The sequence below is a fragment of the Cricetulus griseus genome (assembly GCF_003668045.3).
Source record: "Cricetulus griseus strain 17A/GY chromosome 1 unlocalized genomic scaffold, alternate assembly CriGri-PICRH-1.0 chr1_1, whole genome shotgun sequence".
In the NCBI taxonomy this organism is placed as follows: Eukaryota; Metazoa; Chordata; class Mammalia; order Rodentia; family Cricetidae; genus Cricetulus; species Cricetulus griseus.
Genome location: NW_023276807.1, coordinates 104,860,293 through 104,880,059, shown reverse-complemented (window position 1 = coordinate 104,880,059; position 19,767 = coordinate 104,860,293). Strand labels below are relative to the sequence as shown.

Below are 19,767 nucleotides of genomic sequence, written 5' to 3'. Positions count from 1 at the left end.
CCACCAATCATCAATTTCTCCATCTATCCACCCATACACTAACCTACCCACCTATTTATTCATCCATCCACCACTAACCCATCCACTAAGCCATATATCTGTATCTATATATCTTCTATCCATCCATGCAATCACTAACTAACTCACCCACCCCTGTATCCACAGTTCTCCAGTTATTCACCCACCCACCTATGCATACCTCTCTTTGTCCTCTTCAATCCATTCCTTTGTTTTCTAATGCATCCATCCATCCATCCATGCAGCCCTGTTCCCCATCATATTGGGCCTCTGCTACTTAGCCCTTCAGCCTCACCCCTGCACCTGCCCCTTCCTGAGCACAGGAACACAAGAGCAGACATGATCCTTTTTTGGCCTCAACTGACTGACTTTGTTCTCCCACAAGATGTAGAAATTACAGGGCCTCACCTTTGCTCACAGGGACCTGTGTACAAATCTGCCTCCCCACAAAGGTAGGAGATGCTCAATGTCACAACAGCATCTGATATGCCCGGTGACTCCCTCAACACATATGTAGACACAGAAAGTAGATGGATGGACACAGCCTAGAGCTTCCATGGCAGTCAAGCAATTTGCCTTGGTGTAGGAAGCACCTACACTTCCACAGCTCTGGCTTCCAGGAGGCCATTGACTGTTCCAGGTTGTTCAGGGATAGTCTGTGGCCATCAGTTTGTCTCAACTCTGGTGTCTATTGGAGCTCTATCTGCCATCAGTGCAGAGCCACCCCTGCCAAACTCCGTGAGTGCAAGCATAGGCTTTGACAGCTGGGTCCTAGACACAGCTGGTTGGACTATCTCCAGTAGGAGAAGGAGTTTCTGAACACACGGGAGGGGCTTAGGAGCTTGGTGTCTCTCATTAGACCTCAGGGTTTCAAAAGGGTGGGGATGGGGATCTTGCTTCTCTACTCAGGTCCAGACTGGGTTTGAGAATGAGACCTATGGGTAAGACCTCTCTTAGCTTGTCCAGTGCTCATCAGCCATCAACCTGTACAGTTTAAATTGCTGTGGAATTACATTGAGAGGAAACGAGTGTGTGTGTGTGTGTGTGTGTGTGTGTGTGTGTGTGTGTGTGTGTGTGTGTGTGAACCCACTGGGAGCAATGCTACAGACTCTCAGCTTCACAGAAGTATATACTTGGTCATATGTTCTAGGGGCAATTCTATGTACTCTGCTTCACAGGGCAGGCTGTGTCTGGCCATCCCTATGTCTCCAGCTCTGAAATAGAGTCAAACACATAGTGGATGATCAAAAGCCACCCTTTGGATAAATTAGTGAAAGCCCCTGGCATCTCTTGCCACTTGGCTTCTTTCTATGAAGTTGGGGGAATGGCATCTGTTTGCTGACTGCTACCAGAACTGACAGTGGCATCAGAGGAAGGGCCATAGATCCAACACTCCTGCTTACTGGCTTCACTCCCACACACTGTCCCTCTTCCAGAGAAAGGGAATCATCATGTCTCTTGGACCACACAGAGAAGCTCCTCTAAGGCCCACAGGCCCGTGCCAAAAGCCCTCTCTGGAAAGACTGACTTCCTGACACTCCTGTCCCATGTCCCCCCAAGAACTTCTGCTAGACATGCCCCATGGGGGTACCAAGTCACTAATGTTCTTTGTGGACACTGAGCCTACCTGACTTCTGGCCTTTCATCATATCTCAGGAGAGGACCCCAAACCAAAGTGAGGCTCAATCTTCCAGGAAAGAAAAGAGGACAGCAAGCCCTCATCCCCATCTTCAACCAGGGACCAAAGAACTGGGAATAAATATGTGCTACTAGGATGGGGGCCCTGAGAACATGGGTGGCCAGATAAGCACCTTCAGCCTGCTGCTGTGGTATGGGAAAAGCTGCAGAAGGGGCCTCTGCCTGCCAGGCCCCACCACTCATGCATGTCTGTGTCATGCTCACACCTGCTTAGACATCAAATGCAAACCTGGTGAAATGCAGCAGCTCCACTCTGGACCTGGACAGTCAAACTGTCTAGGAGATCTTTGAAGAAGCACTATTTGCCTTAGTTGTGATGGTCACTGCAAAGGGTCAACCTCTGAGGACACAGAACCACCTGGGAAATGAACCTCCAGCCACATCCATGAGGAATCATTAGATTCTGGGCATGCCCGTGGAGGGAGGGTGGTATTGATTACATTCATTGAAGTGGGAAGACCCACACTAAATGTAGGTGACCTCTCCCTGAGCTGTATAAACAGGAGAAGACTAGCTGATCACTTTCCTTCAACACTCTGCTTCCTGATGGAGCATGTGATGTGACTAGTTGCTTCCTGCCGCCATGGCCTTTCTGCCAAGGGGGATGGTACACCTGAACTGTGAACTGGAATAAACCCTCTTACTTCAGTCACTTTTATAAGGGTGTTTTATCACAGCAACAGGAAAACAAACTAAACAACGGTCTAAAAATGGATGCCTTCCTTCCTTTGAGAGACTGCCTCCAGAGAGTCCCTTCTGCTCAAGCCGCTCTGCCATTTTCATAAACTGTCTGCAAGCTCTATGAGGCATAAGGCCCAATCCCAGTTTTCTGCAGGGAATGAGCCCTGAGGAAGGAAGCATTTCTCTCTGCTAAGCAGCTAGATGTGGACAGTTGTGTTTTTACCCATAACTGCCTCCCCAAGGTGACAAGTTTGGATGCAGATAAGAATGCAGGTGTATGTTTATGTGCACTGTGTGTGTGTGTGTGTGTGTGTGTGTGTGTGTGTGTGTGTGTGTGTGTCTGTCTGTCTGTCTGTCTGTCTGTCTGTCTGTCTGTGTATATGCAGGTTTATGTGTGCATATAGGTGTGTATGTGTGTGTGTGTGTGTGCAGGTGAGTTTACATGCGTGCGTGCGTGTGTGTGTGTGTGTGTGTGTGTGCTGGTGTGTATATTTGCAGGCATGAGATTCCACTTTCACATGGAGATACAAACAGCCCACAGATAGATGCTCTTGAGCTGCAGACCATCCTGAAGCTTCTGTCTCAAGCATCTGCCAAGCCCCTCTGCCTGCTCCTGCCTGACAGGTGCTACAGGTCATAATCTTGCAATGTCTGGTGGTATGCAGAGGTTTCTTATCATTTGCCCCTGCTTACTCCCTTTTTCATCACCTTCTACTTTTCTTCCTCTTTAAAACAACCAGTAAACAATAAGCAAGTAGAACTTAAATGTTATAGAAATACAGTCAGGTCCCAAAATGCCAAAAAAAAAAAAAAAAAGAAAAGAAAAGAAAAGACAGCTGCAGGTGAAGAAGTCAGAGGTCAGCTGCACATTAATGATTGCCCCGTAGATTCAAAAGCATCTTGCCTTCCACCCCAAGTGTCACCTCTGCCCAGTGGGTACAGAGTCCCACCCATCCTCATAGCTCTCAGAAGCAGGAATGAGACTCAGGCATCAGAGAAAAATAACACTATCAGCAGCAGCTACCATGTCCAGTGATTTCATAGTTAAACACTTGGAGCAAATCATCTGGGGAAAGGCTTGGCTGCTTTCAACATGTTAAATATAGGATCTTAAGCTAATAGAATGGTCTTGTGATTTACTGTCATCCCCAGGGGCTGTTTCATGCTGGAGAAAGGATTAAAATAATGCTGCTCATGCCTAGATCGGCCTCCAGAGCTCCTCGGGGAAGACCTGTGGTCAGGTTGCCTTGATGGAGCAAGTGCTTGGTGTGTGTGTGTGTGGGGGGGTGGGCTGGAGGCTCAAGTAAGCACGTGCGCGCGTGCACGCACGTGTGTACACACACACACACACACACACACAGAGGCATGCATGCACACACATGCATGCACACATTCTCACATGCAGTCAGGGTGGGGAGACCTTGAGAATACCAAAGTTCTCAGTGCATAAACTGGAAACCAAGGCACTCCTGCACATCTGTATTTCCCAAAGGTCTTTAAAAAGATTCTATCTGCTAAAGCTTTCTAGTCACTTGCAGTTTGCATGGCTCACTGCATTCCTGTCATGAGTTTGCATTGCCGAATGCCTGGCCAAGGCAGTCTGCTCTAAGATCTGCTTCTTCACAGAATCAACATGAATTATCCCAGGCTTGGGTAACTAACTGCTCAGGTGCCTTCAAGCTGGAGTTGCCTGCAGACAGGCGAGTGTCTTATGTCTAGACTACAAGGCTCGTGCCTGGGAACTGTGAACCTGATCTCTCCCAGGGGCTCAGGTAAAGGATTTGAACCCCAGCACTCTGTCTCAGTCTGACACTGCTGGTCAGTTACATAAAGTGATTTTCTAATGCTGCCCTTTGCCAAGGCCTTGACCATGAGTAGAAACCACATAGTTAAGGTGCCAAGTGTGACACAGAGGCAGCAGTGGCTAATTAAGGCCCCATGAGCCAATCTTTGTCCTGGGCTCTAGGGGGTACAGAACAAATGGCCCTCCTTGAAAGCTATCCAGCATGGTACTGTAGGGGTCACCTAATGGGGTGCTTCTTCCTTTGACTGAGCCTCAGTTTCCCCACTTTTAACACTAGGATTCTGTTCTGGGTAAAGGTGTCAGTCTAACTGCCCACACCCATGCCTTGGAAAGATGTGTGCTCTCTATTTGGATTCTGGAAACCAGGACTTCAATTCCTTTTTTTTTTTTTTTTTTTTTTTTTTTCCTTCTGAGAGGAGGAGGAAAGACACAAAGCACAGGGCCTTTCACCACCACTGAGGAATAAAACCCCACACAGCAGGCCTCCAATAAGCTGGCTACCACTTGTCAGTGTGGGAAGGCGGTGCTTTCCTTGGACACACCCGAAAAAAAGAGCTGTTCATATGGGAATCTCTCTTCCCTCCCATCTTAGTGACGACATAACAGTCTCCACATTGTGCACAGCCCTTTAAGGTTTAGAACTGTCCCCACTCTCATTCTTCTGTGAACATCTCATGCCCAACCCCAGAGGAATGACAGGAAGGGCAAGGGGAAGGAAATGGCAGTGAGGAGGTAGTAGACTGGTTTGCAGATGAGGAAACCGAGGCTCACGGTGCTGAGGTGACCTGCCCCGGTCACCCAGAAATCCCAATCCTGACTCGTTTAGAGTCCTGCTCCACAGCCCAAGCAATCTCCTTGCACATCTGGCCCAGGTAAGTTCATGTGGAGAAGATATGGGGGTCAAAGTGATAGAGACACTCTTGCTGCCAGCCATCTCTAGCTTCTACACAATGCAAGGAACCTCAATAGCTAAGGGCACAGATACTCTCAAAAGACAGGGCCTAAAGTCTCCATAAATTGTGACTGCTTCAAAATTAGTTTCCAAAAATCAGGTCTATGTCAGGGCATAGGTGAGAAGCCCCCAGTCCCTCACCATCTCGGCTGGGGCCCTCATGGTAGCATCAAAAACACAAAATAAAGGTTCTTAATTCTAGCAGATGCACCCCAGCCCCAGATGCCATGCATCAGCCTCTCCACATGTCTCCTCTCTTGTGAAGAGAGACCTCCCAGGAGCCTACTAGTGAGTGTGCATTTAATGTTCAGCCAGCAGGGCCTCCCCGAGCCCCGGATCAGGACACAGCAAAAGGAGCATTCAGAAGCAAGGGTGCAACAGGCATGCAGGCAAAGCACGGCAGCAGAGTCCGTCAGACCAACCATACCGTGCTGTTTGTAGATAGGGGGTTTCCTATAGATGTTATCTTTTACGCCAGTGTCTGGGAAGAAGAAGGAAAGAGAAGGAAAGAACATGAGGGGAAGCAGGGAAGCGGCTGCGATGCTCTCCACCCAATGACTTCTGTTAGCTCCTGGCTCACCCAGCCTGGAATCACCAGAAAGGTTCAAAAACAGCAAGTAGGCGAGGCTGAAGCCCACACCTCCATCAAGCATCCCCTAGTCTAGACACCACCTCAGATGGGAAGGGGACAGAGAGAGGGTGGACTGGGAAGTTGGCAAGCAAGAACCTTAGGTCACAGGGAGTGCAGCTAACTTAACCCCGTTCCTCCAACCCTTGACCCAGAACAAAAAAATTTTTTTTCTCAGTATTTGTGAGACTTGGAGAAAAACTCAAGCATGTGTCAGATTGGGGGGATATGCAAACCCATTGCATTAGGGTTTTGTATTGTTTGTTTGGGAATAAAATCTTTTTGTTTTTCTTTTTGTGTGTGTTTCATTTTGACTATTATTTTTCAAGACAGGGTTTCCAGCCCTGGATGTCCTGGAAATGACTCTGTAGACCATGCTGGCCGCAACTCAGAGAGATCTACCTGCCTGTGCCTCCTGAGTGCTGGGATTTAAGGTGTGCACCACCACCTGGCAGAATCTTGTTTTCTAGTCCAAGCTGGCCTTGAACTTGTGATCCTCCTGCCTCTACCATCTCAGTGCTGAAATAACTGGTGTGCACCACCACACCCTACTCCATGGAGTAACTTTTAAGGAAACTTAGTGTTTGGGGATGCTCTGACAACTTGGGTGTGGCCACAATGGTGCATGAGGAACCGACAAGCACACGGGGACCTACCTGGGACGTGGAAGTGGCGCGGCGCCTGCTGATAGGTGGAGGAAGGAGGCCTGCTGTCGGAGAGCACCGAGAGACTTGGGGTGCTACGGCCACTTTCGCTGCCTCCAGACGGAAGAGCAGAGGCAGCAGATGAGGGGTAAGAAAGCAAAGCAGATGGTTTCAGGCAAAAAGAGCTGGTCTGCAGTGAACCCCCTCTCTCCTGCCTGAAGGAAGCCCACACCTGAGTCTGCCAGCCTGGGCTCTATGGCCTCTGTCTCAGCCTACAGTGTTCCTGGCTCCAGGGAGTGGAGGGGACAAAGGGGCAGTGATTAGAGGGCCAACCGAGTGTTAGTGTGTGGGCAGTGGGAGGGCCCAGGCTCATAGGGTGTGACCACCCACTGCAGGCTCACAGTTCCTGCCTCCCTGATGTAGTTAAAGCAGGAAGGTCCTACTTGCTTTGAGATTCCACCAATTAACTGGGAGAATGGGACTAAGGTGCAGGAATGGGTCAAAAAGCATTTTTGCGCATGTAGGAGACTGGGTATCAACATCCAGCAACTTCCTAGATACAAGCTGTTTCTGGCAAAATGAGAAAGGTACTTTGCTTTCTCCAACTTCTGCCTCAGCTGGAGCTATGTTTTGTGTTCTATTAAGAAGGATGGATGATCAAATCACCCATCAGACAACTGGTGACCTGGGTGGATGCCCCACCTCCCACCAATGCAGGATGTGATGGATAGAACACAGTGGCACTCGACAAATGATGAGGAGCACGGCTCACAGCAGGACACCCTAAGGCACAACTGTTCCCTTCCATTACATGTGGGGAATTCTGCAGGGCAGTAGCTGATTGCCTGGCAAGGAACAGGCTCTCTAGATTCGAGAACTATGCCTTTGAATGGCAAGATCAAGCAGTAGGACCAATGGGACAGAAGCCAGGTCTGGATGGACTGGAGACAACAAGGGCATCACACACAGGCAGGGAGGGCCACCAAAGACCACCAATGACTCCTGCTTTGGGTGTCTTCTCCTGCCTGAGTGTGGTCACTGATTTCTCCTGCAAACACTGATGGAGCTTTGGAGAACTAAAAGATTTTGTTCTAGAGCTGCATAGAGACTTCTGATAGGCTGCATCCATCGAGCTTCTGTTCTTCCTAGCAGTACTAGGGGCCTCGGCTGAGGAAGGAGGGAACCACAGGCTCCTTCTATGTAAGATGCCATGACTCCACGTGACACTTAAGTCATGATAGACATGACAGCTCTGAAAACACACCCATAGACAATCCACCCTGGCTGAAGACTGTCCCTGAGGGCTGACATCCCTGAGCTCAGCTTCTGTGGCTTGGCCTATTTGAGCCTAGAACCTCACATGACCAGGCCTTTCTTTCTTCTGTCTCGACTCCATGGTCATTTCTGTTACCCTCACCCATCTGACTGAGGAATCAATAATTGTCCAACATTCCTGTCCTCTTCAGAGTTTGGCCTACAATGTGATGTTCCCTGACATGATAAATGAGAGTTCCACACATGTGTGCACTCACTATAGGAGGGGCTGCAGTTTCTCAGTTGTTCAGAGAGGCCAAGACCAAGGGAGTTGAGGTGCAGTGTGGTAGCCTTGATGACCCACAAGGACCCTGTCAACACAAGCCACCTTGGTCCCTGCCTGGGACACCACCACCAGGTCTTCCCTGCACCCTGCCTGACCTTCAAGGCCCTTCCCAGGCTCCAAACTGTCTAGATCTTCCTGGGTTCAGACTCAGAGGATACCTGGCTGACAAAATCCTCAGGAGACCAAGGCCACCATGGGCCTTTCCCTTTTCTGCAAGCATGCTTGCCTGTCTCGTGTAGCTGAGAAAACATCCTGTTGAACTCTATCCCACAGACCTGCCTGGAGTTTTGCTGTGTGCTCTTATGGTGTGCCTGTGTCAATCCCACACAGTGGGCACCATCTCTGTCAGTTCCTGAGGAGGGCAAGGAACTATGCTATGTGAGCTGGGCACACTACTTGGAAGCCAACTTTCCCACTGGGCCTCTGTGATGAGGTGCCCAGGCCCCAAGGACAAAAGCTCCTTTGTCCAGGCTCATGGCTATTTTTGAAGGTTTCATATCCAGGGTGTTTCTGACACCATCCAGGGAAAGACCCTGTACAGGACTGGGCAGCCCTAGCTCTGGTGTGGCCCATGACTTCTTTTAGTTTAAGTCAATATTTTGCTTTGGAATGGATTTAGATGGTTCTAGAAGGCACCACCCTCCTCACCTAGGGCCCACTTCAGACTTCTGACATCCCTAGGACCTGGAACCATTGTGTCATATTAACTATACTTTATTTGAGTTTCACCCGCTTTTACTTGAGATTTTTTCTGTCTCAGCACCACCCAGGACATTACACTATACCCATGGTCACATCTTGATGTCTCCCAGCTGTGACCAGCATCCCTTGTCACAGATCCTAACAGTTCCTAGAACACTGGCAGGGGGAGGGGTGTATAGAATGTCCCTCACCTGGGACTGGGAGAAACAGGGGTTATGTATTTAGGAGGAAAGCACAGAGGTGGCATGTTATCCCTGTCAGATCTCCCCCAGGGCACTTAACTTGCTTTCTGCAGAACTTGGAGTTGCAGCTATGGCCTTGCCTAGGGGTGATGCAGCTCAAAATATTATATAGCCTGCACTTGGTTATGCATTGGAAGGAGTCCTGACTACCTCTGTGACCCATTACCTCCACAAATTTTGTGCAGAAGTTGTTCCCAAATGCTCTTATTTAGCTGGTCTTTTCAGTATACATTTGTGGACATTGTGTCATCTATGAGTCCAGTGACTCATCATTTATTTTCTTTCTCCAACTATGGTTGCCATGGCTGAAGTTGACTCTGACCCTGAAGATGCTGTAGTTGGCTCTAGCCTGAATGCTATTGCAATTGAATCTAGCCTTGAAGATCCTGCAACTGGAGCTGGCCTTAAAGATGTTACAGCTGGCTATGGCCAAGATGCTGCCATTGCCTCTGGTTGAACTTTCCCAAAGTCACATTAGAGCAAGTCTGGTTTACAACCATGTGTCAGGGCCCTTTGAGGACCATAGCCAAGACGTATAGTTTCTACCTGGAACCTCCTCTGAGGCATTGACCACAGATCCTGAGGTTGAGGGACCAGGGCTTAGGGACCTGTTTTAGAGCTGAGAGAGGGGACCTTTGGCAAAATGAGAATCACCTACTGGGCACAGTGCATGCTGGGATTTTGACCTGAGGCTCTGCCCCTAAGATCTTCTGCCTCCCTTCCTTCTCATGTCTATGGAAGTCCCTCCAGTCAGTTCCCAGAAAAGTGGCTTCAGCATGGCGTCTCCTTGTCAACCTATATCTCCTGTCCTTACAGCCTGTCCTTTATCAAGTAAGAGTTGGATTTAAACCTTACACCACCCCAACCAAGGTCTAGAATTCACACTAATGTTCCAGTAACTATCACTAGTCCTTCACCTAACTGTAGGTCTTGGAGCGGTGACACCCTAAGCACTGAGACACAGTAGAAGAGTATGATGTCTGGGCTAGGTGGAAGGTGGAAAGAGGGAAGGGAGTGAGGGGCCTTGCTATTATATAGCTAGGTCAGGAGAGGGCTGGCACAGGAAGGCATGTCTACCTGGGGGCCCTCACCCAGCATCAGACAGTGAGGTATCTCTATTGTGTCCCAAATACTGCAAAGCACCCATGGGGGAAAGAGGAATTTTCCATAGACTGGGCAGATTCCACAGCTGTGGCTGTGTCCTGTGGACAGGGGTAAGCTGGCTGTCCAAAAGCTGGGAACAGAATGATCCTCACAAGGATCTCAGGGTCTGTACCCCCTCATCTATCTCCTTAAGGAATGTCCTGGAAAGATTCTGGAGAGCTCAAGGTCACAGCCTCCCATGGAAGTCAACTGGAGGGCAGAGCTGTGGGTTCCTGTTCCCATTAAGAAGAGGAGCAGCAACAGCCAATGTCTAGCATGTGCTCTTGTCTTTGGTCACAGGCTGACCAGGGACCCAGAGTATAACAGATCCACCAAAGGCAGGGCCCCACAGACAGGAGGAAAACTATGCCCAGGGCTATTAAGCAAAGGAAAGAAAGACATGAGACTGTGCAGTCTGAGTCCTCATGGCAGTCAATCAGTCAGGCTCCCTCCAGGTTCCAGGAGTACCCCTCACTCGAGACTCCCATAGACATATAATGCACATGTATTGAGGCCCCTGAAGCTGTGCTGAGGATGTGCCATTTGGGGCTGACATCTTCACTGGAAACTCAACTCCTACTAGAGACTGGGATGTGTGGAGAGCCCATGAGGGCAAGGAATACATGATAGTGCCAAGGGCTCTTCTCAGTGGACTAAGAGCGAGGCCAGGGTGAGAGTAAAGATGAAGGAGAATAGGTCATTTACTGACTGCTAATGACAGGAGCTGTCAGCTGTGCCTGCGCCCTGTGAGAATGAGCCTTCCATGGGTACCCATTGCATGGCTGTAAGAGTCAAAGACTCTTGAGGAAATCATTGTTGTGTTTTCTAATTCCCTAGATGTCATTTGTTGGTATCTTTATCAGGTGGGCTGTGTAACAAAACTTACAGCTCAGGGCCTATATCAATTTCAGCCTCTCATGTCTCATACTTTTAGAGTCATGATCAAAATCCAGGAGTGGTTTTTTGGTATTATTGTTGTTGTTGTCTTTGTTTTATTTTGGTGGTGTTTCATCCTGCCTCATTGAAGGTCTCTTCACTGATCCTAAATGTGTGGACAATGCTCAGGGCATCCTCTTCACCTTACAAGGCCACCAGTCCCAGTGGATAAGAGTCCCACCTTGTGACCTCACTCTACCTCTATTGCTGCCTTCACTTTGTTTCTTCAAACATTGCTATATGGAGGTTTGGTCATCAATATGTGAACTTGGGGTATACACAACTCAAATCTTAGCATGAAGAAAATCACAAGGGTGTCTCCCATGGAATTCATGTGTATGGGTCACAGGACATGGATAATAACTGGTTCTGCATCCTGGAAAGAGCCAAGGGTTAGAGCCACCTGGGTTGAGTCCTGGCCCAGCCACCAGGGGTCTGAGACTGTGGACATCACCAACTCTCCACACCTTAGCTCCTGCTGCTGAAGGCTGACACTAACAGAACCCCACCATATAGAGTGTACAACAACTCCAATGAGGCCCTAAGCATGGAGCAAGGTGTTCACTGACATGCTCCCTCCAGCTACACTTTTAGTGACAAATCACCCTGCTCCTTCCAGGAACATGTACACACTGACAAATTAGAGCCAGACACACACAACACAGGAGGAACACAGGCATGAGACACAGGGCTCTGGAAGCCATGCTGAGACATGGGACGAGCACCCCCCGCTGTGCACTGCACGCCTTACCTCGGAAGTAGGGGATGTAATGATGTCTGAACACGGATGTAGGGCTTGGGTGTTGGGACAGGGACAGACAGCTACTGGTACCAACACTCACAGTACCAGCTGCGGGCAACAGAGAGCAGTCAGTAACCCTGGGCTCCTCTACCCCAGAGCCACCAACTTGTCCTAGTCCCCACTTGGCCAGGGACATTGTCCCTCTGCTCTCCTGGGGCACCTGAAGAGGGTCACCCAGCAGGCTGTGGGCCATTCTCCTCTAGGTGGGATCAGGAGATGCTGCCTCTGGGACACAGGGTGGCAGCCAGGGCTTAGGACACAGCCTCTGGTCCTGCCTGTGGCTCACTCCGGGGTGTCCTTGACATCAAGAACAGTGGGAGGGCAGCTTCCAGAGGTCAGGGAGTGGTCTGTCACCAGCATCCTCATGGCACTTTCCAGATATAAAGCTTGGCCCTGTAGGCTTTACCCCTGACCAAGCAATCAGCAGTCAGCCCCTCTTGGGGATGCAAAGTCAGGGGTCAAGTCACAAGGGGCCTTAGCGGAAGGGCTCAAGAAAGTCACTTCTATTCACACACCTACTCATCTGTTCATTTTCTCACTCACTCACTCATTCACTCATTCACTCACTCATCTCCATTCATTTATTCAATCATTCACTCATTCGCTCACTCACTCATTCACTCAATTCACTCATACATACAGTAACTATTAACTTACCATTCACTCAATCATTCACTCACTGACTAACCCATTAACTCATTCATTAACTCACTCATTCCCTCTCTCATTTGCTTATCCACTAGCCCACTCATTCAGATACTCACTATTTCATTCACTCACTCACTGGCTCATTCTCATCTCATTCTCATCCCTTCATTCATTCACTTACTCATCCACTAGCCTACTCACTCATTCATTCAGACACTCACTCATTCATCACTGTCTCTCATGTACACACTCACTCACCCTCTTCCTTCACACTTGCTGAGCAGGAGGGACCAGGCATATTGCAAGGAATCAATGAGAATGATTGCAAACAATTAAGTTGATTTTTCCACAAAGTTTTCAAAAATAAGAGCTATGGTTCATAAATGTGAAAATGGGTCATGCACAGCTGGAAGGGGAGACGCAGGCTGGAAAAATCCCTCCAAAAGGCGTTGCTTTTGTGCATGGTACCTGTGGCTTTCACATGCCAACTCAAAGCTGAGGAAGACAATGCAAACTGGGGGTGGGGTGGGGGGAATGAGGCAACAGGATGGGAGGCCCCGCACAGGGTTCTCTCCCAGCTTGGAAGGACATAGGGGCCTTTTGCCAACTTCTTTATTAGGATGGCTGTCTCTAGGGTAACTGAGTTATAGGTACAGCATTAGACATCCTGACTGTGTATTGTAGCCACTGACCCTGACTCCTCAGCTCAAGCCCTCCCGAACTCCTGTGGGCTCACAACAGGCTGTGACTTGGTGTCCTGCCTCATGTGTTATTCCACAACCTGGTTGCTCTGTCACTATAGCCAGAAGCCCACTCTGGTTGTTCTGCGTGGGCCTTGGGGCTATATGCTTATATGCTTCTCAGGATGTGCACTGTGGATGCAGACAGCTACTTAGCCCCAGGGTGACCATCTGCCTCAAGGTTGTCTGCTGCTAGGCATGAGGCAGTCCTTTTCATTATGGCTAAGTGACTCTCCATTGACCACCCACTGGTATCCCCCCACCCCCAACTTTGTCACTTTTCTCAATGAATAAAGAAGCTACTTTATATCAGCAAATTCACTGAGAAGTAAGGCCTCATCGGGGGTCAAGGGAAGCAGGGTGTGGGATAAATACCTGGTCGACTGTAGTGCTGGGGTGATCGTGATGTTGGGGTATAGTGCCCGAGGCTGACGGAGCCAGCAGAGCTGGGGCTGGAGGTCCGGCACTGCTTGTAGGACCGATCATCCTGATCCCCCTGGGTGGGAAGACAGTGTGAGAGCACCTAGATCAGGAGCACTGCTTGCCCTTCACCTACCCCACTGGATTTGCCCTCTAGATCCCAGGGTCAGAAACAACACAGCCCTAAAACAGGACTCAGAGTGCAAACAGAGCACATCTGGACAGCAAGGTGGGTCTGAGCCATAGCAAGTCCCTTGGTCTGACCATGGGCCCACTGAACATCCACCCTTCTTGTCCATTGGACCCTCTGGGATGGGGTGAAAGGACTCCACCCATTCCCTCCCTCTTAGCCTTCCCCAGCACTCTGGACCCCTGGAACAGTTTGAGAACACTGAAATTCTCCTCACATGTGAGGGAGGTGCTAGACGCTTTAGGGCATCTTCTGAGGTGCAGAGGTGCCCTCTGGTGCTCAGAAGCCAGCACAAGACCCACAAAAAGCACTGAGGACACTGACCCTATCTTAGCAGGAAGAGAAGCTTCTGAGAGCAGCCAGAACAGGCGACAGCAGCATGAGATGGCATGGCACCATGGTTCAAGAATCAGACTGCCCATCCCTCGGCAATGAAGCCTGGTGGCCTGGGTCATGCCAGCCATCCTAGCCTCATCTCAATCCCAAGCATCTCACAGCACCAGGGTCCCCACAGTGCTCAAGGCATAGTTTCTAAGAAGACAGGCTGAGGAGGTAGTGGAAGGACAGGCAAGGTCTCTTGCCATAGGTCCTGCTTCTAAAGCTACAAGAAGTGCAAAGCATTGTTCAGCCTGAGACGATGAGGAGATAGATCCTCACTCTTGGAACCAGCTCTATGGGATGGAATGGGACACTCCCCAAGGATGGGGAGGGCAGGAAGCAAATGGCCCCAGTTACTTGACCTCTGGGTCTCAGTTGCCCCATTGGTAAAATGGGGAACTCCTGGAAGCTACCTCTGGGTGACGTTCTGGGATAAAAGAATTAGGTATAAAACGACTGCAGCAGTGTCCAGCACAGAGAGAGGAAACTCAAAAGTGTGCTGAGCCGCTATGCCCTCCCCAGCCCTGGCTCTGCCACATGGCCTAGAGTCTGAGGGGCCACAATCTGCACCACTGCTTCTGAAGAAAGAAGCCCTGGAGCACTACCGAGCTCATTTGATAGCACAGCTCTCAGAGAATGCTCAGCCCCAAGGTCCCAGAGCTTCCTGTATACCTAGTTGGGGGCAAGAAGTAGACCCCAGCAGACCCAAGGAAGCCATGACCCAGGCCAAGGGCTGCTGGGCAACACCACATCCCCACTGTTGGTGAAGTCCTGTCTGCACACACATGGGGGAACATGCAGATGAGATGTGATTATAAAAACAACCAGCAGGAGGGGCCCCCTCCCTGTGATGTGGCCAGGGCCCTGTGGCCCTCAGGGTGCCATGCTGGTCATCTCTATAACCCTGCAGGTGGTAGCACCATGAGCACACAGGGCACAGGCATAGGTGGCGGTTACCTCAGTCGGCGTTGGTGAGAGCAACTGAGGCGACTGTGGACATAACAGAGCCGTCTGTTAGTGCGCTGTGCCAGGGGTTGCTTTGGGGTAAGAGGGATGTTTGGTAACCACAGGTAACACAAGCACCCACATTCAGTGACCTGAGATGCTAGCTGAGAAAGAGACCCCCCACAAGAGATGGCTTTGGTGCTGCTTGGCCCAGCGCCTTCCTCCACTCAAGCCACCTGATCCCGTCTTTACTCTTACAGAGACCATGAGTTCAAAAACAAAGCTGTTGGTTCAGGGACCACTGTGGCAATACCCACTGGGCTCATCCCTTTCATTTTCTCTGGGAGGACAGATGGGGTGGCTAGGACCACAGGACGGGAGAGAGCAGGGAGACAGAGGCTCAGAGTGGTGGCTCCAGTCCCATATTATGTTTCTAGTCACTGGCTCCTCTCCTCTAGAAGGATGGCTCTTCCACCTCGTTCAGGACATCCAGAGAGCAGGGTCCAGAGGCAACTTACCTGGGCCCATGTGAGTCCTAGCTGTGCCTCACTTGGCCTTGTCTTTCTTGGGTATAACTGGGAAAAATCATTCCCAGGGCCTGGGCCTGATCGCAGGGACAGAAATGAAAACTCTGCTCATGAGAACGGTCCAGAGGGACGGGGCAGTAATGAAGCCATTGGATACTCTGTGTGATGTACCTGACAAGAACACTGAGGTTTTCTATTTTATTTTTATTTATTTATTTATTTTGGTTTTTAGAGACAAGGTTTCTCTGTGTAGCTTTGGAGTCTATCCTGGCATTTGTTCTGTAGATCATGCTGGCCTTGAACTCACAGAGATCCTCCTTCCTCTGCCTCCCAAGTGCTGGGATTAAAGGTGTGTACCAACACTACCTGGATGGTTTTCTATTTTATGTTGCCCTACCATGCACCATCTGGGGCCTCAGGAGGAAGTAGCATTTTAGTGGGAACACCCCTTCCTCCCCAGGACAGCCTGGTACTGACCTCTGCTGAGGCAGGGCTCGCAGGCAGTATAGTCAGAAGGTACAAGCTTGTGGCTGAGCAGATCCTGTAGAGGGTGACTCCTGAGCCACATACAGACTCTCCCATGTGTCCCACTGCCATCTAAGGGACAGGCCCTTAAGTCTAGACTATCTGTGGGTCACATGGATCCTGCTATATGGTCTCAGATACTGAAAGAAACTTCAGAGGTTTCCAGACTGTGTCCACAACTCTATGCCACACACATGAGCAGCAACATTGTGTGACCCACGGACATAGGACAAAGTTGTCAACAATCTGTGGTCCTTTATATCCCCGCTGCCCACTGCAGTCCTTCCCACCATGGCTTCCTGAAGCCAATGCAGGAATGCCAAAGCTCCAGTCAGGGAGAGCCCTGGTGGCATCCTGAAGCTGAGGGCAGTAGGACTTAAACCCACCCTTAGCTTGAATTCCATGTCCCTGAGGATCAGCCAAGGAATCAGCCAGTAGATGGTCTGTAGGGGAGAAAAGCTTTGGATCTCAGAGAAATACAGTCCAGGTGCTTGGCCTCTGACCCTCTTCAGTTGCCTGCTGCCCAAAGGTTAGATATGGGATGGTGAAGCCCACACCCAGCTCAGGTACATGGTGGTTGGTGCAGTAGCCACAAGGCTGGTGACCCCCTCCTCAGGCATGCACACCAGGAGGGCCACCTGCTGGTCCCTTTGGTCTTCTCGGTCCCTGAGTGGTCCTCAAAGCCTGCAGGCTTGCCTGGCAGCTATGACCCATGCAGGGCCAAGCTGAATAACTCAACACTATGTGTATGTACAATGCCCCAGGTCTTAGCCCTCACTCCCCACAAGGCCTTGCTGAAGCCACAGAAAGGAGTCAAAGGGGCATATGTTAGTAATAACCATTTTGCTGAACAGTGGTGGCTCATGCCTTTAATCCCACCACGTGGGAGGCAGAGGCAGGCAGATCTCTGTGAGTTTGAGGCGACCCTGGTCTACAGAGAACCCTGTCTCGAAATTTATTTTTTACAAAAAGGAGTAAAACATTTTTCTGCTCCAGGTGAGCATCTGTTCTGAGCTCCACACACAGTCAAAGTCACACTAAGACCTCCTGACAAAAGGAAAATGAAACTCAACAGTTTCACTGCTGCATTCAGTGGAAATAGGCGTCCAGAATAAGAACTCACCAACAGATGCTGCCTACTTACAAACTTCACCAATAGATGGTGTTAGTATTTAGGCATTTGTACTGGCCTGCCTTTGGAGTTCTGACAAGATATGCTCTAAGCTGCTGCCACTAAGAGCACCACCTGTGCCTATTCATTATATTCTCTTTTAAAAGGGCCATGCCCATCTCTCATCCCTCTATTCTCTCTTTCTCTCCCCCTCTTCTCTCTCTCTCTCTGTCTCTCTGTCTTTGTCTCTCTGTCTCTCTCTGTATCTCTCTCTCTCTCTCTGTCTGTCTCTTTCTCTCCTCTCTCCCACTTCTCCTGTCCCCAGAGGCCAGTCTCCTCCATCCCCTTTCCCCCTTTTACAATCATTTTCCCTTAATAAAAATCCCTTCCACTTGAACTTTGTCACATAATGTCTTTCTCAAGACACTTTTTTAAAAAAATACAACAAATGCTGCCTACTTCCAGACATCACCAATAAATAGATTCTGCCTACTTCCAGACATCACCAAAAGATGCTGCCTACTTCCAGACATCACCAAAAGATGCTGCCTACTTTCAGACATCACTAGATGCTGCCTACTTCCAGACATCACTAGATGCTGCCTACTTCCAGACATCACCAATAGATGCTGCCTACTTTCAGGCATCACCAATAGTAGTTGCCTACTCTCAGACACCACCACTAGATACTGCCTACTTTCAGGAACACTGGGAATCATGACCCACACTGTTCAACCAGCCTAGAGATGGGCTCAAGACACCCATAGAAGAGGAGCTAGCCTAGGAATATGGGCTCAAGGCCATATGGCCCAGAGAGGGAAGATGACACCCTTCATGTGTCATGAAAGCTCTCAGTAGTCAGGAAAACACAGAGTATGCTTCCCTTTCCTCAATTCTGTTCACCTCCCATTCACTCTCAGAATCACTTCCCTGAGGGGGCGTGATTGAGTGTGAGTGCCTTAAATAAGATGGACATGCTATCTGGGGGCAAAGAAGCTAAGAGTGGTGGCAATGACTGTCCACAAGAGCCAGCACCGGGGGAAGCATGCAACACATGGTGAAGATCAGTACCTCGCCATAGCTCTGCCTGTCCCCCATGGCCGAGTGGCTGATGTAGGGTGAATAGGAGATCATGTCGGGGCGGTCAATGTTATAGATCGCTTTGTTTTTGGGAAGAGCAGCCAAGTCCCTGTAGTCCAGGATCTCATCGCCAAGCTTCGCCTGATGGAGGAGAGAACAGAGGAGGGGACACCGAGGTCACATGCTGGGCAAGAGCAACTCCACAGCCATCAGTGACGATGGCCTGGGCTTGCAGGGCTCCAGCGAGGTCTGAGCACACCCAACCCCCAGCAGAGGTGGGACAGAGATGCAAGGCCAAGGACCTGATCACAGGGATAGCCCTGGGGTCAGACACTGAGGTTGTTGGCTGTGCCCATAATGTATTGAAGCAGGGCCGGACAATGAGACTCAGGCTATGGCCTAAAACCACACATGGTTACAGGTATATAGCATGAACATATATCCCAGATGGACATGCACACAATCCACTACTCACATCAGTGCACACACAGGTATGCCTGCACATTAAGGACGCACAGAGAGTGTGTCTTTCTAAGGTGATGGGGGGATACACCAACAACTACACCCACACTCACGTTATAACACACACCTGCTGATTCACAACACATCCCCACATATTGGCACACCTACTTGCATACCAAGACTGACTCCTACAAACTTACACAAGTATGTGTGACATACACACACACACACACACACACACACACACACACACACTAGTATAACTCACCTCATCCACACCAAATGAGCACACACAACCACATCTGCTCTCATTCTTGTTCTCTCTCTCCTCATCTTAGCAGGTTTGAGCAAGTACAGAAGAGCAGCATTTGATGGGGTGCTGGGGCGTGGTCCACATGCACTCACTGTGAGATGCTGTGAGCCACCATGCTGGCTCAGGTGAGGACCACCTGGCTGCTGTTGCTCATTCTGCCCAGCCTTCATGGGCAATGTCCCACTGTGCACATGCTCACTCTGTAGTCCCAGGTATCTGCTCTGATAACCAGAAATAATGTGCCCTTCCTAACTCACCTGTCCTCTTGGTTATCTTCACCCAGCCCTCAGTGCTTGATAGGAAGCCACCTGGTTCTGAGTGGTCCTCTCTTTCCTCAGGCTCCTGTACTACCTGGGTCCCAATAGCCTAGCAGTTGCCTGCTGCAAACAGTGGTTGCCAAATAGCTCATGGAGTTACTTTCTCTGCGCAAAGGCCTTGGATGGTTGCCCTGACAACGGGTTAAGCTTTCTAATTGGTGAAGGCTATTGGTGTGCATATGTGTAAGTGTTTTCCTTTTTACTTTCTTCTTCATACTCCATGGAGCAAATTAAAGGTGACCATATAGGACTATATATATA

The 19,767-nt window shown here is 49.8% G+C and overlaps 1 protein-coding gene across 8 annotated transcripts in view; it reads right to left on the bottom strand.

The window, feature by feature from the left end:
- The window catches only part of Ablim2 (actin binding LIM protein family member 2), an 89,988-nt gene that overhangs the window by 29,936 nt on the left and 40,285 nt on the right, over positions 1 to 19,767 (bottom strand). For 3 of the 8 annotated variants that reach the window (XM_035452979.1, XM_035452981.1, XM_035452978.1), the window contains exons 10-13: positions 18,406 to 18,555; positions 13,614 to 13,734; positions 6,438 to 6,539; positions 5,581 to 5,634 (exon numbers count right to left, since the gene is read on the bottom strand). In XM_035452979.1, the coding sequence (XP_035308870.1) occupies positions 5,581 to 5,634; positions 6,438 to 6,539; positions 13,614 to 13,734; positions 18,406 to 18,555 (427 nt within the window). Of the gene's footprint in view, positions 1 to 5,580; positions 5,635 to 6,437; positions 6,540 to 11,799; positions 11,899 to 13,613; positions 13,735 to 18,405; positions 18,556 to 19,767 lie in introns of all 8 variants that reach the window. The other 5 variants (XM_035452980.1, XM_035452983.1, XM_035452982.1 and 2 more) reach the window with 3 other exon arrangements.